The sequence below is a fragment of the Pseudorca crassidens genome, chromosome 12, assembly GCF_039906515.1.
Source record: "Pseudorca crassidens isolate mPseCra1 chromosome 12, mPseCra1.hap1, whole genome shotgun sequence".
Taxonomy (NCBI): Eukaryota; Metazoa; Chordata; class Mammalia; order Artiodactyla; family Delphinidae; genus Pseudorca; species Pseudorca crassidens.
Genome location: NC_090307.1, coordinates 18,164,682 through 18,188,008, shown reverse-complemented (window position 1 = coordinate 18,188,008; position 23,327 = coordinate 18,164,682). Strand labels below are relative to the sequence as shown.

The 23,327-nt window shown below is 34.8% G+C and overlaps 1 protein-coding gene across 5 annotated transcripts in view; it reads right to left on the bottom strand.

Moving 5' to 3' along the window:
• TXNL1 (thioredoxin like 1) overlaps nucleotides 1–23,327 on the bottom strand; it is a 34,085-nt gene that overhangs the window by 6,014 nt on the left and 4,744 nt on the right. For 3 of the 5 annotated variants that reach the window (XM_067698983.1, XM_067698986.1, XM_067698984.1), the window contains exons 2-7: nucleotides 17,360–17,456; nucleotides 15,027–15,200; nucleotides 6,217–6,339; nucleotides 4,467–4,536; nucleotides 2,513–2,685; nucleotides 297–401 (exon numbers count right to left, since the gene is read on the bottom strand). In XM_067698983.1, coding sequence (XP_067555084.1) covers nucleotides 297–401; nucleotides 2,513–2,685; nucleotides 4,467–4,536; nucleotides 6,217–6,339; nucleotides 15,027–15,200; nucleotides 17,360–17,456 — 742 coding nt within the window. The remainder of the gene's footprint in view (nucleotides 1–296; nucleotides 402–2,512; nucleotides 2,686–4,466; nucleotides 4,537–6,216; nucleotides 6,340–15,026; nucleotides 15,201–17,359; nucleotides 17,457–23,327) is intronic. The other 2 variants (XM_067698987.1, XM_067698988.1) reach the window with 2 other exon arrangements.

The window sequence follows — 23,327 nt, the reverse complement described above, 5'->3', positions numbered from 1 at the left end:
ATTAATAATGATTTAACTTACTACTACTATTTTTCATTATTCCTAACTACTTTCTATAACCAAACAATAATTTTTACCCCTCTTATTTGGATGCCATTCATTAATAGACACTATAACAGTAGGACTTATTTTTATTAGAGATTTCGTTTAGTAAGAAATCTAAAAATGTGATTAGAAGAACCTACTGTTCTGTTTAACCTTATAAAATTTCATGACATATGATTTTGACAGCTTTAAAATTATTTCCTTAAAATTGTTATTTTTATTTCTCCTAGCTATCATTTAAACAAACTTACTCGTTTGAAGTCATTCATATTTGTTGCCTGGACTGGAGTCCCAATAAAAGTAAAATATGAAATTCTTGTTGTTTCTTCTTCACCCTGATTGGACTGAACAAATATCTACACACACACACACACACACACCAAAAAAGGAAAGAATTTTTACATTAATGATTACACTCCTTCTTTTATAAACATGCTTTAAATTTAATCAATTTCCTTAGGTTATTAATAAAAATACCTTCCATTCTTTGTAAGGATTAATCCAAATTACATTTAGACTAGTACTCCTACAGCATTATTAATTCTATTGTTTGCCCAGCTATTCTTACCTTCTCCAGGGATGTCATGGCAAGACACTCACATACACAAGTTCTTGATGATTTAGTGTGATGGTGTAGAAGGGTCATAGTTAAATTATTTACAAAGAATGTTGAAAGGGTATGAAATTCATGATTACAATGGGCAGAGTGTTACTGAAACTTTACTAAAATTATAATTTTTCACTGAGAAAAATCTCTGCAGTTATATTCTTTCTGATAATCCTTCATTCATTCTATTTCCTACAATTTTAAAAGAAAAAAATAGTACTGGAAATAGGGTCCTAAAACTATACTGTGGCTTACATGTTTTTTCAAGTTTGGCTCTTTACCCTTTCTATTTAAAAACTCCCCTCAGCACGTTAGGAGACAGAAACTTTACTCATAGATCCTTTTTCAATATACTGAATTTTTAAAATTTGCTCTATTAAAAAAAAATAATACTCTACATGCTGTCTACTTAAGATTATTGCCTCTCTTGAATTCAGCAACATACTTTTTTCATTCTCAGATGGCACTAAGCAATCAGTTGTTGTTGTTTTTACAGGAAACCACAGATTCATCTCAAACTGAGCTATTCAATTAAAAACTCTAAGTCTATAAGTGGACTATTAAACTAGCTATCTATTTATTTGCAATGCTTTTTTAATCTAAGCACAACAGTTTATATTTACTGCTTTTAAAATCCATCTACTTATTCTGATTAGACTTCCTGATCAAAGCTGTCATTTCAATTTCAATTTTATCACCAAAAAAAGTGACAGGCATGCTTTCTCTGTCGGGATTTAAGTCTGACTAAAATTTTGATTTTGATAGGACACAGTGAAGACTGTTAACCTATCACAAGATAACTATGTTCAATGATTCTCAAAGATAGAGGAGATTATATTAGGATCTCTGGGTTTAAAGGGCTTTTCCAATAAACAAATGCCTTCCTCCCATCACTAAATAAAGTAACAGGTGTTATTAACTGAATGTTACAAATATGAGTAAAGTCAAAAAAATATTTCATAACCAGTGTTCCAGTATAGTATAACCATTTTCTGTAATTTCATCTCGGTAAAATATTTCAACTACTGAAAACTCAACTTTATATAATCTTTCATCTTACCACCATCTTACCATCATATACGACAAGTATATTCTGTGAAATTCTACTTTCTGAAAACCTCGTAAAATGAACACATGCTATGGCATTCTAATTTACAAAAACCAGAATCCACTAACACAAAGAAATCACATTAGCTTGGCATGCCTTGTTCTTAAGTGACTCTGTGCTGGTTCCTACTCCTTTTTCTAGGTATTCTACTATTCTTTTATAACCCTCCTACCCCCTCCTCTGAAGGAACGGGCTAGGGTGGACAGGTGGTTTAGGAGCATGTGTTGGGTTTTAATACTAAAATTCACAAAAGCAATTAATAACTGCTAAAAAGCTGCTGCTTTCTTAATGTAAATTAAGATAATATAAAACTATCTTTTAAAAGCCATTTTTACTGAAATCGCGGCCACTACACTATTAAAAACTCTATATTCTAGAAAAGTAAATTGGACTTTACAAACGTATCATCACTCATCACCAGGTATGAAGGAAGCACAAATATCTTCTATTTAAGTATAAATGTTCTAGAATAAACTTTTAACAACAGTTGCCAAAGATGTATACGTAATATATATATATGTAAACTGACAAATCCACAAATTAAAAAAAAATCAATCCGTCTTTCCTCTTTAGGGCACACAGATGAATTAGAAAGAAGAAAATTCAGTTAGCTCATTAGACATGTTTATGCATTTCAAACCAAGTGGACAATTATTACTTTTAAGGATCACTTGGAATCAGCTAGGATACTAAAGATGGCATGAACTGTCACCCACAACCCGTTAAATATATCTGAATGAAATATTACTTACAGTTACACTGTTAACATTCTGAAACTTTACATAACGAAGTGGGACAATACCATCTTCTTTAATATCATCCTCTGTTAGTTCCAGAGCTTGAGTTGGCTCACTTCTTTCTGCCTCTTCAAAATCCATAGACCGGGGTAGATTGATAAAAATTTTTACATACTTAGGACCCTGACCTATAAAATGGTAGAATAAAATTAAATGCTAACGCCAAACATATTACTGGTATATTCTTGGCCTGCTAAAACTATACTAAGTACTAGGAATACTAGATGAAAACACATACATATATATGTACATGCATAACATATACACAGAGTTCTTGCCCTCAACTATAAAAGACATACTATGATACATGCACAACTCTCAGTGAGGAGGTACAGGGAAGGTGGCAGTGGAGTCTGACAGCACATGCAGGCTGACAGAAAGTTTCATAAAAGAAATAACATTGACATGGGTCTTGCAGTTGCCATCAGTTGGTACATTTTGTTATTTAGGAGGAAAGCACTATCAGTGACAACATTTAGCCAGAAGGAAATTAATTACACAAACTACCAAAATTCATCTTAGGGATTAGGATGTGCTCAGTGGTAAAATCATATTGATAAAGTGTCTTAGCCCTTTTAACTTCAAACCAGTGTTTTGTGACTGATTAAGGAATCTTAAGATGGTCACACTGCTTAAATACTCATTTCTATAGCATTTGCTTTTATAAATACTTTGTATTCTCAGAATAAAGAAACAATTTTATTAGTGAAAAGTCATTAATACACGAAAATTTAGAATAGCAAATGATAAGGGAATGCTACCTGATAAGCGTACTGCTTCTCCCCACCAACTAAAAAACCAGAATCCTAGTCCCCACTGCCCACCCCATGCCCCCACCCCTGCCCGCCCCAACCAGCAAAAAACACTTCAGTAAGAAACAGAAAAAAGGGGGTGGGAGGGTGAATAGCACAATTCTTTATTTAATGAAAAGAAAAATGCCAAGTTTGTACAATCATGTTTACAGCATCATAATATGTATAAAGAAGATGAAACTATAATTAGAGCACAAATAGGAAGATCCAGAGCCTGTCTTATCACCTATAACAGGAGGAATGTGAAATAATTCTCCCAGTTCTGATCCTGAAAAACAGCTACCTCAACCCTAGAATCTTTAGTTGGAAGAAAGGGCTACCTCGTTTTCAGATTAAAAGGGAACTTAAATTCTAAAATAAAAAACTTTGGAAAAAGGGTAAACGTTTCTTTTTTTATTACTTTCGGTCCAATAATCTCACATTATTTGCCCACTGCTTTGTTCTAAGAACAATTTCACTCCTTCCCAAAACAAGAAATCTTTATCTCTATTTAATAAAAAGTTTTAACCTAAGTGTCCATCAACAGAATGGATAAAGAAGATGTAGTAAATATACATACAATGGAATCCTACTCAACCATAAAAAAGAATGAAATTTTGCCATTTGCAACAACATGGATGGACCTGGAGGGTATTATGCTAAGTGAAATAGGTCAGACAGAGAAAGACAAATGCTGTATGATATCACTTACTTATATGTGGAATCTGAAAACTACGACAAACTTGGGAATATAACAAAAAAGAAGCAGACTCACAGATAAAGAAAACAAACTAGTGGTTACCAGTGTGGAAGAGGGGAGGAGGGAGGAGCAAGATAGTGGTAAGAGATTAAGAGGTACAAACTTCTATGTATAAAATGAATAAGCTACAAGGATATACTGTACAACACAGGGAATATAGCCAATATTTTAGAATTACTATAAATGGAATAACCCTTAAAAGTTGTGAATCATTATGTTGTACACTTAAAACTTACATAGGAGTATATATCAACTATACCTCAATTTAAAAAAAAAAAAAGAAAAAAAAGAAAAGTTTTAAATATGTGCTAGCAGGTCTACAGAGCAGAAAGTTAAAGAAAAGCTGCCCATTACTCACCATTATCCGGCCCTTGAAATTTCATTGAATAAAGCTTAACAGGCTGATTGAATGCCACGGTAATAAGTAGCTGTAAAGAAAATAATAGTTTCATTTTTAAAGGACTGTTGAACACCTTAAATAACACAATAGCTAAGGAGATTTAAATAATTAAGCAGCAGACAAAATTTAATTCATCTAACAAAACCAATGTAATACAGAATATCAGTAAGTTGAAAGTAACTTGATTAGGTTGACATTTAAGAAATACATTAATGTATTATTCGTATAAAGAAATAACAACAAAATTTAATAGAATTAACTAAAATTATATGTAAGAACCTAAAGTCTTGTAACCTAAAACTGATAAGCAATCTGCTTTCCAAAAAAACAAACAAAATCCCGAAATTAAAATTTAAACTATATATTTTAGCATATTAAGCTTATTATTTTGCAAAACAATTTATTTGTGGAAGCATCCACCCACGTCACTTGACAATTTGGAGACAATGCACACAGGCTACGTGGAGAGACTAGACCTCAAATGAACTCTATTTGATCCAAAACTCAAGAGAACAGGACTCACAGCTCTAACAGTAATCTCCAAACCTCCATCTTAAATTTATCTGACTAACTGAATCTGAAAAGCCAGGTAAGGGAGCTGGAACACAAAACAATGCCGAAATGCCTATCTCTGACTCATTCACTCAATCTTCTTTCCAGCTAAAATTCTGTCTGATGTAGGTACCTATGCTTCTACCCTGGGAGGAAGATTTCCTTGGCAGGAAGATTTCAGGGAAGCTGCAGCCAGTCCTTCTGATATGCATCACCACATTATTTCAGGGCACCATTTACAAGGAGCACAATGTGAATGATATTCTCAAAGCTATACAGTAAGGTAGCTCTGGCTGGAGCAAAGAAAGATGGGATTTGGATTTATGATTTCAAATCACTGTGGTCTATTTGCTTAAGAAAATACTTAAATTACTCCCTTTGGTTATATAAGTACCTTTTATACTTGACCTGTAATTGTGTGCCAGAAAATAAGCATGACATGCTTAGAGACTTGAACCACAGGTGAAGAGGATTATGAGAGTAGAAAGCTAGAAGCAGATAAAGTCAGCAAGAATACGACACCTTCTTCCTGAAGTCACTGAAGAACCATTTAACTCTTTTAAGAAAAAGAAGCATGATCAGATTTATATTTTAGAGAAATAACTTTTGTGAACATGTAAAAGATGAACAGGAAATGGGGACAAAGCAGAGGCAATGGAATAGAAATTAAATTAAGGAAAATAACAGTCAAGATGAAGACAGAGATGGCTTGATAAAGGCAGTACTATACTACACTACTTCCTCTGGAACAATAATGCTGGGAATTATAGGGAAATACAACGTTTACATCTGGGAGTGAGGACTAGACATACAGGGAGGGCTCATCTAATAAGTTTCTATTTCTCAGGGACAAAGTCGTGTAGGAAGTATGAAGGCAAGTCAAGAATGAACAAAAGGACTTAAGAAGAGTGAAGGCTCAACTCAGCCTTCGGGGCAATCCAAGAGATCGGTGATTCTCCGCAGTGCAGCTAGCATAGAAGAACAAAGAAACGAGGGGGGTCTGCAGGGTCAAAGGACAGGGGTGAAGTTATAAAAAGGAAGAAAGAAGTGAGCATCTGGAAAAGAGAAACATGAAATCCTGAGATGGAAACCTGAACAAGAAACAAGAGCAGGCATAAATACTGATAATCCTTACAAGCCTTAAGCATTCGGTTACCTGTTCATCACAATCAGATTCCAAGAAGGTCATGTCTTTTCGTAAACAGTTGTCAAATCCATGCTCGTCACTTTCATTAAGACATTCACAGCCAGCTTTGTTAATAAAAGGCATTAAATCCATCTGAAAAAAATTAAACCAAGACTTTAGGCAAAGCATTTGGATTTGGTATAAAAATCTTAATAAGAAATGTAAATATGTGATTCTTTTTTTTATTGTACAATATTATGTTTCCGGGGTACAACATAGTGATTAACAATTTTTAAAGGTTATATTCCATTTATAGTTACTATAAGATACTGACTATTCCCTGTGTTGTACAATACATCCTTGTATGTGATTCTTTTTTTTCTAAACTTTTTATTTTATATTGGAGTGACTCTCTCTTGATTAAGCAATTTTAAAGAAAACTTATATCTCATTTAAAATAGTTACTAAAACTTTTATAATAACCCTTTCATTTGAACTTCTAACTGACATCTATCACTAATAATTAAAGCCAAATTTAGGCTTAGCCCACTTAATAAGAATCCAAAATCAAGTCTTTAACACAAAGATTATTAAATGTTGACTTACACGTTTTTTAATAGCAGTGTTTTGAAGTGGAAAATATGCAAATTAAAATATCTACAAAATATCCAAAGAAAGCCTACCTCCCTCTTCTAGTATTCATGCACTCTTTACCTATATCCGTGAAGAGTTTAAAGATGAATAGCAAATAACTATTTAAAAAATTTTTATCATGGAAAATTCCAAACATACACAAATAGACTAATACAGTGAACCACAGGTATCCACCTCCCAGCTACAATAATCATCAACTCATGCCCACTCTTATCTCACCTTTACCCTGTAACCATTCCCAACCTTTCTCCCAATTATTTTCAAGTAAATTTTAGACATTTTTTTCATTTCATTCATGAACATTTCAGTGTGTTCACAAGAGATAAGTACTCAAAAAAAATCCTCAGTATCATTATCACAACTAAAACAATGAATAATATTTTAATATCATCAATATCAATGTTCAAATTTCTTCAACTGTCTCATAAATGTTTTACAGTTGAAATTACTGAGTCTCAGAATAAGAATCCAAGAAAAGTACAAATACCATATTTGGTTAATGTCTCTTAAATCTCTTTTAATCTAGTCATTTAGCCTATAGATTTCTTATATTCCGGATTTTGCTGAGTGCTTCCCTGTGGCGTCATTTAACATTTTCCTGTATGTGTTTTGGCTAATACTTCCAACACAACGCCATAGAGCTGCAGTGACAGTGGTCATCCCTGTCTTGTTTCTGACTTCAGTGGGAATGCCTCCAGTACTTCCCCATTAAAATTTTATTGAACACTTTAGGAATAAATAGATATTGCACTCTGTCAAATGCTTTTTCCCCATATTAGGAAATCATGATTTTTCTCCTCTAGATTGAATTTTGTTTACTAATATTTTATTTAAGATTTGTACACCAATATTCCTAACTGGAACTGGTTGGTAGCTTTCTTTTTTGCTGCAAACTTTGTCAGATTCTGGAATCAATGTCATAACTTACTTCAAAATGAAACTTCTAAGTTTTCTCTCTTTTTATACGGTCTTGAGTAGTTGCAGTTAACACAAGACTACCTGATCTTTAGAGATTTGGTAGAATTTCCCTGTGAAGTCATCTTGGTATTTATGTAAGAGCTCTTTTACTATCTTCTCTACTTCCTCAATGGTGATTGGTCTATTTAGGAGTTCTGCTTCTAGTGGAGTTGATTTTGAAACTATTTTTCTAGAAAAGTATCCATTTCACCTACTAAACAAAAACTGTTTTTAAAGTTTACCAAGTAATTTAAAAAAAATAAAAAATAAAAAAATAAAGATTACCAAGTATTCTAAGTTATCAGATACATGTTCACCATTCTATCAGTCTTCATTACGAATACTAATACACATACTAATACATGTGTATATAGTTCTGAAAGACTAAAGAAAACTTTACATTTCAAATAATTATCAATATGGTAATAATCCATTAGAATATACCCTTAATTATTCATAGACTAGCCTAGATGCTTCCAAAGCCAAAATATTCTTTTCTATTATATCAAATGTTACATTGCATTAGATGTTAAATGTATTACTCAGGGTAACATAATGTAGCCAATTCAAAAAGGGAGGCAGGAAGAAAAGGAGCACTACACAGCTAAGTTCTACTACTACAGAATTATTCTGAACTTCTTGAACATTTGCCTTGAAAATGTGACAAAATCTTTCAAATATTTGCCTACCATCCTACCGAGATGCCTCTTCCATACTATATGCAGGATCAAGACCCCAGGCTTGAAGACAACATTGCAGTCGTACTTCCAATACCTTAATGATGAAAATAAACTAAATAGGTAAATAATTTAAAATTGCTTTTTAATTTATCATGGGGCACACAAAACAAGTATCATATTTGAACAGTTGCATTAAAGTGCTCTGTTTTACAACACTGTCTGGGACAAACTGGCATAATATTGTATACTTGACATAACCGCAAACTGACATATTTGGAAAATATGTAATTGGAAATAAGTATCACTACTTATGCAATCAACTTGCCAATAATGAGGAAAGAATCATGAGAACACAATCAGACAAATCCAGACTGTGGGACACTGTGTAAGACAAATGGTCCAGACCTGCACTGTACAATGAGACAGCCATTAGCCACATGTGTAAATTTAAAACTAAATCAATTAAAAATAGATAAAACTAAAAATTCAGTTCCTCAGTTGCCCCAGTCACATAAAAAATGCCACATGTGCCTAGTGGCTACTACAGTAGACTGGCGTTGCTTTAAACTTTAAAAAAAGGCAGTCATGGGACTTCCCTGGAGGTCCAGTGGTTGGGACTCTGCGCTTCCAATACAGGGGGCTCAGGTTCGATCCCTGGTCAGGGAACTAGGATCCCACATGCCGCATGGCACAAATTAAAAGGCAGTCATGAAAGAAAAAAGGCAGAGAGAAGTTTCTAGACTAAAGAACACTAAAGAGATTGACAACTTAAATGCAATGCATGACCCTTGATTTGATCCAAGATTGGGGAAAAACAACTATAAAGTATATTTTGGAGATATATTAAGGAAATCTGAATATAGGCTGTACATTAGGGATAGATATCATATCAATGTTAAATTTCTTAGAAGTGATAATGGTATCATGGCTATACAAGAGAATGTCCTTGTTCTTAGGAGCTCCATGCTGAAATATTTACAGATGAACCATCTAGATGCCTATAACTTACTCTGTAAATGATGCTGCAAAATATAAAAGCAGATAAATACATATCAAGATAGAACAAAAACAGGGAAATATTCACAACTGATGAACACAGGTGAATGACATGCATGTTTATAACACTACTCTGTCAACTAGATTTTTTGTTTGCTTGAACAAATTTCACCTTTGGGGGGAGGAGGTGAGTGGAATCCAACATGAGACACACAGGAAGTTAGAAAGTTTTTGGTTAAAGAAAAATCTGTCCTACCTACTACATAAATTAGGGACATTTAATGTTTATTTTGATGAATGTGACATATTTGTAGACCAAAACCTACAGGTCAGAGGTTGGAACACTGAAATACACTAATAAGTCTCAAGATTTAGAACACATGTAAATACAAGTTTGATTCCAGAGTGCCTAGACTGCAAACTTCTAGAGAGGAAGACTTGATATTGATAGCCCCCTCATGTGATTTGAAGCCATACTAGGTACTCTTATAAAATATGGGATTGTAAAGCAATTATACTCCAATAAAGATACCTTTAAAAAAATAAATTATGGGGGCTTCCCTGGTGGCGCAGTGGTTGAGAGTCCACCTGCCGATGCAGGGGACATGGGTTCGTGCCCCAGTCGGGGAAGATCCCACATGCCGCGGAGCGGCTGGGCCCGTGAGCCATGGCCACTGAGCCTGCGCGTCCGGAGCCTGTGCTCCACAGCGGGAGAGGCCACAACAGTGGGAGGCCCGCGTACCGCAAAAAAATTAAAATAAAAATAAAAATTAAAATAAATAAATTATGGGACAGGAGGGGTGGGAGGGAGATGCAAGAGGGGGGAGATATGGGGATATATGTATATGTATAGCTGATTCACTTTGTTATAAAGCAGAAACTAACATACCATTGTAAAGCAATTATACTCTAGTAAGGGTGTTAAAAAAATAAAATGAAATAAATAAAATTTTAAAAATAATAAGTAAATTAAAAAAAGAAAATAGGGGAGAGAAAAAATAGAATGTTTAAAACTTTCCCAACTTCTAAAGAGATACTTGGGGCAGAGACTTATTTTTTTCTTTCTGGCTGCGTTGGGTCTTTGTTGTGGCATGTGGGAGCTTTTTTGTTGTTGTGGCGCATGGGCTTCTCTCTAGTTGTGGTGTGAGGGCTCCAGAGCACGCAGGCTCTCTGGTTGAGGCACACGGGCTCAGAAATTGTGGCACTCGGGCTTAGCTGCTCTGCAGCATGTGGGGTCCCAGTTCCCAACCAGTTACCGAGCCCGCGTCCCCTGCATTGGAAAGTGGATTCTTTACCACTGGATGACCAGGGAAGTCCCAGGGTGGGGAATTTATAGCACTAAATGCCTATATTAGGCAAGAAGAAAGGTCTCAAATTCGACCTTAAGAAACTAGAAAGAGAAGAGCAAATTAAACCCAAAATAAACAGAGAAAAGAAAATAATAAACATCAAAGCAATGAAATGAAAAACGATAGAGAAACTCAATGAAATCAAAAGCTGGTTCTCTGACAAGATCAGTGAGTTAAGAAACATCTAGCCAGAGTGGTCAAGACAAAAAAATCCCAATATTAGGAGAGGTGACAGTACTACAGTTTCTTTAGATATTAAAAAAATGAGAGAATATTATGAACAATATTTTGCACGTAAGTTCAACAACACAAATGAAATGGACAAATTCCTTGAAAGACACAAACCACCAAAGCTCACTCAAGAAGAAATAGATAACTGGATTAATTGTTTACCTATTTTTAAAAATTAAATTTGTAGTTAAAAGTCTTCCCACAGGGCTTCCCTGGTGGCGCAGTGGTTGAGGGTCCTCCTGCCGATGCAGGGGACGCGTGTTCATGCCCCGGTCCGGGAGGATCCCACATGCCGCGGAGCAGCTGGGCCCGTGAGCCATGGCCGCTAAGCCTGCGCATCCGGAGCCTGTGCTCCGCGACAGGAGAGGCCACAACAGTGAGAGGCCCGCGTACCGCCAAAAAAAAAAAAAAAAAAACAAAAAAAACAAAAAAATCTTCCCACAAAGAAAACTCCAGGAACAGCTGGCTTTACTATTAAATTCTAACAAATATTATAGGAAGAAATAGTACCCATTCTACACAAACTCTTCCAGAAAATTGAAGAGGAGAGAATATTTACTAATTTAATGACACCAGCATTACCCTGATACCAAAACATACAAGAAAGGAAACTACAGACCAATGTCCCTCATATACATAGAGGCAAATATTTTAAACAAAATTTTAGCAAACCTAATTCAACAATATATTAAAAGGATAATGCATCATAGTCAAGAGTGGCTAGAGTATGCTAGGTTATGGTAGGTTGGTTTAACAGGCAGAAGTCACTCAATGTAATTCACCATGTTAAGAAACAAAATGTTGAAACATGATCATCTCAATGGACACAGAAAAAAATATTTGTAAGAATCTAATACCCATTTCTGATTTTAAAAAATTCTCAACAAATTAGAAATAGAAGAGAATTTCTTCAACCTGATAAAAGGCATATATGAGAAACTTCCAGCTAACATCATACTTAATAGTGAAAGACTGCATGCTTTCCCCCTAAGATGAGGAACGAGTCAAGGATGTCTGCTTTCAATACTACTGTGGAATAAGTCACTATAGTAAGATAAGAGAAATAAATAAAAGACAACAGAATTGGAAAAACAAAATTTTTTCGAACTTCAATAAACATATTAAAAACTCAAAGTCATGATGTTTACAAAAACACTGTATTACTTCCGATTTTTGATTCTTAACCTTTTGAGTATCATACCCTACATCTTTTGTAATATCTCAAACCCCTCGAAGAGAGATATTTCTTTCTTTCACTCTGGCTCCAGTCAAATCAGGAGTTTCAAAACTATAGGATGTGTGAAATCAATAATTATATAGCCTTTTAGCATTTAAACGTAATGAGAGAAAGTCTTTATTCTAAGAAACCTAAAATTTTATTTTAAAATTGTCAATACATTTTTGTAATACTTATATTTAAATCTACTTTAAGATACAGGTTTTCATTCAGTTTCCATTTGTGTTGTGAAAACAATGCCGTTCTTGGGAACACATTACCAGTTTTAAATATTTAATGACCCTATAAGACCTATAGTTCAAAACTTTTAAAGTCTTCATTGACACCTGATGGAAAAAAATGAAAATGTTTTTAACAGCTTTTTACTTTGTATTCATAACATCTGGATGAAATTAAATGTCTTATTTCCTAAAACGTCATTTTTCCCTGCTTATTTCCTACCCAAAGCCAAAACCCTGATATCACACTTAGCTGATGTAAAGAAGTATCGCTGCAGCTAAGCAGCCAAGACTGTTGTGCCCATAAGACTTTTTCATGCAAAAACCCTTACTAATAAAGGAAAAAATACAAAGAAGTAAACACAACTGTTTACAAGTCAAATGATTTCCAAAATTTTCCAAAAGGCGTCATAACCCTGACTTACACATGTTCACACTTTCTAACTGAATATTACCATTTCAAATTATCATATAACAGTTCTATTTTAAATAAATATTAATTATTAAGTCCTTAACTTAAAGTAATTAATGCCACTACCACATGTTAAAGACACTTTCTGAAGACACAACTCCCCCTCCACCCATAAACACAAAAAGAATCTCTCATATATACCTGACTACAGGTTCTCCTTATTCAACATGAATTTAAGGGCCTTACATAATGACTGGTAGCTCCATGGCAGGCCTGTTTTAATGTACTTGGTGGACTTCCCTGGTGGTCCAATAGTTAAGAATCCTCCTTCCAATGCAGGTGACACAAGTTTGATCCCTGGTCAGGGAACTAAGATCCCACATGCCGTGGGGCAACTAAGCCCGCGCACCACAACTACTGAGCCCGCAAGCTCTAGAGCCTGTGCACCACAACTAGAGAATTCATGTGCTGCAACTACTGAGCCTGCACACTCTGGAGCCTGCACACCACAGCTACAGCCCACATGCTGTAACTTCTGAGCCCACACGTTCTAGAGCCCACGCGCCACAACTAGAGAGAAGCCCTGACACCACAACGAAGAGGCCATGTACTGCGACGAAAGATTCCGCATGCCACAACTAAGACCTGACTCAGCCAAATAAATAAATAAATTTAAAAATTTTTAAATGTACTTGTTACACATGCTTTCATATACTAGCTTTAACTTGAGGTAACACTTTTAAAAAAAATCATTTTTAATCTGCCAACACAATAACTTTATAACAAGCAAAATTAAAAAATATATATACAAATATTATTTTGGTAGGCAGGTTTTACCAATTTGCATAAACAAGTCAGCTACCATGAAGTGGTACTTCTGAATTTTACTTCCTTCCTGAATAGCTCTCATATGATAGACACAAATTATGACTATTCATATTATATAGTTTTCAAAAACTTTGACATTCTTAAGTCTTCAAGTTACTATTTAGAATAATAACTCTTAAAAGTTTGAAAAACATATCCAGTACTAAAGTCACATTTGGTTTTAAAACAAAATCAATAACTAGGGTTTCTAAATAGATACATTTAAAAAGAGGGAGAAAACTTTAGAAACCAGCAGAAAAGGGAGTTCAGTATGTAATGGTCATACACTAAAATTTACATGCCATTTTACACAATTGTCAAAAAGTGAAAAATTTTTCCAATGAAAAGTTTTTCACTTTGGGAGGGAAAAAAAGTAAAAAACAAACGTATAAAAATGGCTTTTGGGACTTCCCTGGTGGCACAGTGGTTAAGAATCTGCCTGCCAATGCAGGGGACACAGGTTCAAGCCCTGGTCCAGGAAGATCCCACATGCCGTGGAGCAACTAAGCCTGTGCGCCACAACTCCTGAGCCTGCGCTCTAGAGCCTGTGAGCGACAACTACTGAGCCCACATGCCACAACTACTGAAGCCCGTGCACCTAGAGTCCCTGCTCCGCAACAAGAGAAGCCACTGCAATGAGAAGCCCGTGCACCGCAACGAAGAGGAGCCCCCCATTCACCGCAACTAGAGAAAGCCCGCGCGCAGCAACAAAGACCCAACGCAGCCAAAAATAAAATAAAACAAAAATAAATAAATAATTTTTTTTAAATGGCTATTAAAATAGTTCAGAAAGCAGATTAAAAAACAAGTGGCAGGGCTTCCCTGGTGGCACAGTGGTTGAGAGTCCGCCTGCAGATGCAGGGGACACGGGTTTGTGCCCCGGTCCGGGAGGATCCCACATGCCGCGGAGCGGCTGGGCCCGTGAGCCACCACCGCTGGGCCTGCGCGTCCGGAGCCTGTGCTCCGCAGCGGGAGAGGCCACAACGGTGAGAGGCCTGCGTACCACAAAAAAATAAATAAATAAATAAAAATAAAAAATAGTTTATGATGGGGGCTTAAGGTTATAATACACACAACACAGACAAAATCAAATAGTCAGCTATTACATTTACTTTTGAAGTTCTTAACTGAAAGTATTCTTAACTAGCAAAAGACAAAACATGAAAACAGTGAACTTCACTTCAACCAAATAATGACAAATGCAAGACACATCATGATTTCACTTTTAATTCTACATACATAGCCTTTTGGAATATCTGTGTCCTCGTTGCTTCCAGGGTCGTTTTCCAAGTGCTGCTTGATCTTTTCCTCTAGTCCCACAGCGTCTGCTCCTTGATATTGATCAATTCTCACTTTGTTTCGAAAAAATAGAAATGTAGGTGTTGCTGATATATTGTTGGTGGCAGCTGTTCCCTAGAATTGTCAAGTTAGATAGCATTATAAATCAAAACTAATCTTAAACCACTCTGAATATTCACTCTACATCTCTATGGAAGTTAAATATCACAAGCATGAACTAAAAACATGTAAAATAACTTACTCCTAATTGTTACTTAAGAAAAAACAGGCCTATTCTTAAGGGGCACAACTATATTACCCTTATGTCCGCAACAAAGAATAGCCCTGCATTTTTGTTTTGGTGTTAAGTGCTTCATCCAATAGAACAATCGGCTTCTAACACAGAAATTGCACTTTACAACACCAGACAGTTCTCTCATAAGTACAGACTGTTTCTCAAATGGAGAACCCCAGAAGGGTATTGAGATATGTCAACACAAACCACTGCTACTAGGAAAAAGTACACATCTGAAAAAACAGTAGCCCATCTGTCCGTGAAAAGGAGGTAACATCCTTTGCACTGCAATCCTCATCTAGTTCTACTCTTTTTTTTTTTTTTTTGCGGTATGCGGGCCTCTCACTGTTGTGGCCTCTCCCGTTGCGGAGCACAGGCTCCGGACGCGCAGGCTCAGCGGCCATGGCTCACGGGCCTAGCCACTCGGCAGCATGTGGGATCTTCCCGGACTGGGGCACGAACCCGTGTCCCCTGCATTGGCGGGCAGACTCTCAACCACTGCGCCACCAGGGAAGCCCTAGTTCTACTCTTAAAGAAATGACTTCTGGTCTTCCATCAAAAACACCACAATGGGTATCTTTTTAAATTCTGCTCCAACTCCACGAGATCATAAGACTAGCTACCGAATGAAAATTAATCAGTCACTGATTCATTAAACTCATTAAACTCTTCATGAGCAGTGTAAAGAAAATAGTAAAATAAGTATGTCACCTTGCATATTCAAACACTAGGAAGAGGTACCACTATATTGTTTTTTTAAAAAAAGCATAAAGTTTACAGAGATGTCTTCTCTAGGCTTCATTTAAAAAAATGACCTTTTAGAACAGTGCTGTCCAAAAGAAATATAATACAAGATACAAATGTGAGCTACACATGTAATTTTAAATATTCTAGTATCCACAAGAAAAAAGTGAAGAGAAACAACTGAAATCCATTTTAATAATTTATTTTAGCAAATCCAAATATGCAATTCAACATATAGTCAATGTAAAAAGTTAATGACATACTTTACGTATTTTATTTCATACTAAGCCTTCAAAATCCTATGTGTATTTTACAGCACATCTCAATTTGGACTTGCCACACTTCAAGTACTCAGTACCCAACCACATGTGGTTACTGTACAGGACCACACAGCTCCAGAAGACAGCACTTCCAGATCAGAGACAGTGAATACCTAAAATAAGGCAAAATAAGGCCAGAGCTGCTGTCCAGAAGTATGCGATATAAGTACTAAACAATAAACGTGTAACATAGAGTTTGCACCAAATCCCCAAAATACTTATCTGCAAGCTATGTAACATTCTAAGATTTTTTTCCAACCCAGAAATGTATCAAAGACAAAAGCTTCACTGGAAAAAAAAAAAAAAGTTACAGAGCTGTTATTTATGTATGTCAAAAGACTACATTTTTAGTGTTGGAAGAAGCCTTCAAAAAATTTTTTTCTCTAACAATTCCTCCATACATCTAGATATGCAAATGCAGAACTGTCACACAGCCATGCTGACTAAGTAACCAGGGCAATCTACCTACAACACTGTGGCTCAATCAATAGTAACCAACATTTTAAACTTTCTGCTGAGTAAGCAGCTTTGGAGCTAGGGTTATAACTGATCAATTCAAAACAAACTATATCCAAGAATTCTCTGCCATGGCTTTCTAATCAACCAGTGTGTCTGTAGTACAAGATATAATTTTAGATTTACAAAAAAATAAACAAAGAAATGTAAAACACAGAACTGCCAGGTGACCTATTAACAACATAATATTAGTTTTGTACCAGAAAAATATTAGCAAACCCAGAAGCAATTAATATTGGACTACCCTTCTTAACTAATGCAGCCATAACAACATTTGTAATAATTACATTAACATAATATTATCCTACCTTCAAAAAAATAAGTACTTAGTGCATAAAGAGATAAAGGATGAAATTAATGCTGAATTTCAAATCAATTTATAAATAAAAAGACATTTTTTTAAGGACTCTTTGCCTTACCTGACACTGATGTACATCTACTTCCAAGAATACTGCTTGTGGATACTTATTACTCATAGAACTGAATGCTGGGGCAATCCTTAAACACGGTCCACACCTGTGAGAAAAGTAAGAGATGCTTGGTAAAATAACACCCAAGATTGTACTAATTTATACTCTAAAGATCTTGTCAATTAAAACGCAGAATTAAAAACATTCTGATGAACCTATCTTTAGACTTTCTTGTCTTTTCCACTGTACTATTTAGATACACTTGCATCAGTACCACACTGTCTTAATGACTACAGATTTATATTAAGTCTTTGAGTCTAACAGTGTTGTCTTCCAGCTTTCTTCTCACTGAACGAAATTAAAGATCTAAATAAATGGAGGAATATACTATATCTATGAACTGGAAAACTCAACACCGTCAAGATGTCAAGTCTCCTCAATTTGATCTTTAAAGTCAATGTAAAATTCCAACGTTTGCTTGGAAAAATTAACAAATTTAAATTCTAAAATTTATAGGGAAATAAATATCAAGGATAGCCCAAGCATTTTGGGGTTCAAAGCTGAAGAAAGTACATTACTAGATATTAATAACTACCAAAAAGCTTTATAAAATTAAGAGTATAAAGGATAAACAAACTCACCAATTTTAAAAGAAAAGGGTCCAAAAACAGACCCATCCCATACACAGTAACCGAACTTCTGAAAAAGCTGACACAGCAGTACAGTGGGGAAAGGATGGTCTTTTCAATAAACAGTGCTGAGTCAATATGGATATCCACATGGGGGGGAAAAATAATAAATCTTTACCCCTAACTCACACTGTACACAAAAACCAATTCCAGATGGATTATAGATCTAAATGGGAAAGGTAAAACAACAGTTTTAGGAAAAAAATACAGAGGATACTTTCAAAACCTTGGAGTAAGCAAAGATTTATTTCTTAAAACACAAAAAGCACTAAAGAAAAAAGGGAAGAATTGATATGTTGGGATATACTTGATAAGCTGGAAAATATTAAGGTTAAGACCTTTTGTTCATCAAGATACCACTTAGAGGGTGAAAAGACAAACCACAGACTAGTAAAAAATATCTGTAAAACATATCAAACGTAGGACTTATACCTCTAATATGTAAAAAAGCCCCTACAAATCAATAAGAAGACTGACATTCAAAAGAAAAAAGGGTACTCTCAAACTGGACAAATGAGGTTATCCAAACAGTCCATAAAGAGAAAAAGACTTCCTCGGTCACTATGGAAACCAGGGAAATGCAAATTTGGAGACACAAGAGGGAGGAGATATGGGGATATATGTATATGTATAACAGATTCACTTTGTTATAAAGCAGAAACTAACACACCATTGTAAAGCAATGATACTCCAATAAAGATGTTAAAAAAAATTTTTTAATTAAAAAAAAAATAAAACTACTCCCACCAAAACAGCTAAAACAATAGAGAAGGAAGTACTGTCAAGAACTTGGAGCAACTGACCTGTTAGTGACAGTGCAAACTGGTATAACCACTTCAGGGGGTAAGAAAAGAAACTGACAGTATCTGCTAATGCAAGATTTATGCCTACTTATGACCATTTCTAGGGTATATAAAACAGAAATGTCTGTATATGTTTGCCTTAGGGTTTTTGAAAAAATATTGGTAGTAGCAATATTTCTAATGGCCAAAAACTGGATACCACCTAAGTTCCTTTCAACAACAGAATAAGTAAACTAACTGTAGTTACTCACATACTGGAACACTATACAACAATGAAAATGACTGATGTAAAACCTCATGCCAAAATATGGATGAATCTCACAAATAACACTGAGAAGAGAAGTACACTATATGATTCCATTTATGTACAGTTCAAATACAGGCAAAACAAATCAATGGTATTATAAATCAGGACAATGGTTACTTTTGTGAGTTAGTGACAGGATAACGGCATGAGAGAGATTTCAAGAGGCTAGAAATGTTCTAATTGTCCAGAAGCTGATTAAACGTGCATGTATATTCAGTTTGTGTAAACTCTCTAAACTATACATTTATAATTGTATACTGTGTATATCTCAATAAAAGTTCCAAAAAATGAGAAAAACCTTGGCTTTAGCAGATAGGAACACAAGGAAAAGCAAACTCTAAAATACAAGATTTTCAAATTCAAGCTATGATTCTCTGTCCATTCTTAACATTTTAATCAGCATTTTCACCTTTTGCCATCCTTAAGATTCATACCAAAAAGTTAAGAAAGTAACTCTTAATTTCTTAAATATTAAACTTGATCCTTCTGAAAGTAAATTTTTGGATCTAACAATGCTGAAATAGGGCCTGAGACTAAATTTTAAAGGAACAAACATTTACAGTCGACAAAACCTATGTTTAGTTTAGCAAAATACTTCTGGTTATTAATAAGTCTTAAACACTATGGATGGGAGTACAAATTGGTAGAGCCTTTTTGAAGGGCCATTTGGTCATTATCTACCAATTTTAAATGAACACAACCCAAGAATCAACAATCTCACTTCTAAAAGTCTATCTTATCTTAACACTTACTCAATTTCACAATAATATGTATAAGGAAGTTCAATGCAATGTTTGAAATAGTAAAAATAATAATAATAATCTAAATGGCAATCAATAGAAAACTATTTTTTAAAGTTATAACATATAAAATAAGTTACAAGGATATATTGTACAATACGGGGAATATAGCCAATATTTTATAATAACTATAAATGAAGTGTAACCTTTAAAAACTGTGTATCACTATACTGTACACTTGTAACTTACATAATACTGTACATCAACTATACTTCAATTAAAAAAAATTATGACACATTCACACCAAAGGATAAGGATAATTTATACAGTTTAAAAGAAAACTAAGTCTCATGATAAAATATTTTCTATGACCACGTTAAAAATATGTATTTATATATGTATTTATATGTTATATATGTACATAAATATATATTGAAAAGTTAGGTGGGTCACACAATAAACAATTACTTCTGTAAAGTGGGACTAGAAAAGGAAGGGAGTTTAGGGGAGATTTTTAAAACTACTTATACTTCTGTATCCTTTGCTTTTATATGATAAACAGGTATTTTCATAAAATATTAAATTGCAAATAGAGAATTGAATGTTAACTGCATTTAAACAGTAGTCATGGATGAAGCACAGGTATCATGCTGTACCACAAAATATACCTGGTATACACACAGTATCAGGTTTTCTCATTCCCGAAAAACCTTCTTTCTGCAAAAGCGTGCCTTCGAAAATAAGAAGGCTTATGGAAAAAATAAAAATTTAAAAATAAAAATTTAAACCCATGCAACTTTGTAAAAACATTCCTAAGAAAAATAGTAACTAGTATTCAGGAAATACCTGGACAGACAGACAGGTGGCTCAGACCTAGAGGCTACACCTCAGAGGATATTTAAAATGTACAAAAACAAACGAGTGGAAGTGCCCGCTTACAGGTGCTGTGAGTATCCAGATGGAAGGGGAGCTCTGAGTCCACGGGGCTGCCATCCAGGCAGGGACAGGAAGAAGCAAGCACAACATGAGAATGACTCCCGCTGGGGACCAGGAGCTGGCTGCAGGAGCTCAGATGTAATTTTATTAATTTTGACTTTCTTAAAAGGAACCTGAAAGGGAGCCTGCCTCTGTGGCTGAGGGCTTTTCTCCTTCCTGCTAAAGGTTCTATTTCTATTCCTGCTCTTCACTACCTAAGAAAAATAGAATATGAACCAACCTCACCTCCACACTGTACTGACATAATCACTCTACTCATCAATCAAGTATGAGCTACCTGGAGTTAAAGAAACTCTTCTTGAAGCTAAAGAGACTGTACTAAAATAATGGCTACCTTGAAAATAAGTGTTCCCTTTCAAAATTTAACCTTATCTAGATCCTTTGTTTAATTTTAGTTAGCCATCATAGGTTGGAACTTTAGTCAAAAATCAAAATAAATCATAGAACACAGAAGCATAGATATATACAGCAGCATACTTTCACATTATAATCACTCAAATGAACTGATTTGTTATTTTAAGTAAGATGTTTTCCTAGCTTACCCCTAGCATTTAAAAGTAAACTTAAAGTTCCATTTTTAGCTGAGATCATGAACAAATTATTTGATTTCTCTGTATAAAATGAGAAGGGACTAGATTCTTTAAGGACCTTTCCTATCTCTAAAATATTTTTCTCCAAGTATGCCTAAATTTCAGGATTGTACTTTTTTCTCTTGCACAGCCCTTGATTTGCAGTCTTTAGACAGTACATAACCTCAGGACCTTTGAACTTGTTGTAAAAGAGACCAGACCATCTAGTCCAGAGGCTTAAATAAGAAAGAAAGAAAGAAAAAAAAAAAGTTCTTTTTCCACCTCTGAACTTCTTTTTGATGGAAAGCTGATCTGTTAGGTCCAATATGTAAGAAAGATTCTGACTTATGCTTTTTGAGAAAAACCTCAGCAGACAACCCTCTAGCTTTCTGCAAAACGTAAAGAACCAAACCCACAAAACTGAAACTTTAAAACTGACCTAACCTAACACCATTATTCAATAAATGAGAAGTGAAGACCAGAAAAGTTGAACGACTTGATCAAGGTCAGACATTCCAGTTAATGGCAGGACCACAACTAGAAGAGTCAAGTCCTAAAGCCAATCCAAGATCAGCTTTCTTTGAAAGCACCACGTTAGGTTCTTAGTAAGATCTGTGTTTACAGTTTTTCATAGTCTGCTGAATTAGGTATTATTTATTGATAAAACCTAAATACATAAAGGCTTTATATCAAACTAAAGATGTTAAAAAACCTAGCTGGGACAGAGAAAATGGAAGGAAATTGTTAATAGGCATGTCATTTTCGGTTATGAAATCTATTTTTAACTTTTTAAGTTATAGAAAAGTCACTATGAAAATTCTTCATTCCTGTCTTCTGATACAAGCACCTGGTACCACACAGCTACCATGAAAATATTCTGTAAAAATTACTTTTAAGAAAAACTCTGCAGGATAAACAACAAGGTCCTACTGTACAGCACAGGGAACCACATTCAATACCCTGTGATAAACCATAATGGAAAAGAATATGAAAAAGAATGTATATTTATGTATAACTGAATCACTTTGCTGTAGAGTGGAAATTAACACAACACTGTAAATCAACTATACTTCAATAAAATAAATTAAAACAAAAAAATGTGTGTTTACTGTCATAATATAAATAGATTTTATTTCAAGAACTTGCCATTCTTTCCTATTTGCTAAAGTAGTCAGTGCTCCACCTTGAGCAGTAATATGTGTAAACACATTCAGCTGGTGTGGGTGTGGAAAATGTATGTGCTTTCTGAAGACATATTTTAAGTTTATTTTTCTGCGGGGCGTAACTTTAAAACAGGTAATTTCTAGATGTCTTATATTTACTAATGGACAGGCATAACCATAACTGGTCCTATTACTAACACAAAATAGCTAACGTTCATTAAGCATTTATTATATGTTAGGTAACTTATAAAACGTTTAAATTCATTTAAGCTTTACCATTCCTCATTTCAAAGACAAGAACAATGAAGTACAGTGCTGAAATTTGATCACAAAACCCAACTCTTAACTGCTATTTCAAAACCCCCAAAACAGTGGCCTACATTGTGCTTTTTTTTTTTTTTTGGTTGTTATTTCTAAATTAACTGCCAAGATTAAGACTATTTATATGCTCTTGAAAGGAATCCAGACAGATTACATACTATATGATACCATTGTTATAAAGTTCAAATACAGACGAAATTAGTCTACAGTGTTAAAGTTCGAGAGTGATGAGAAGGAGCCTGCAGGAGGTTGCCGGGGGTGGGGATGTGACTGTGCTACGCTGCTATTCCTGACCTGTGTATTGGTTAAACAGGTGTGATCACCGCGAAAATTTATCAGACTCTACACTTAAATGATTTGTATACATTTTTGCGTGCCTGCTATACTTT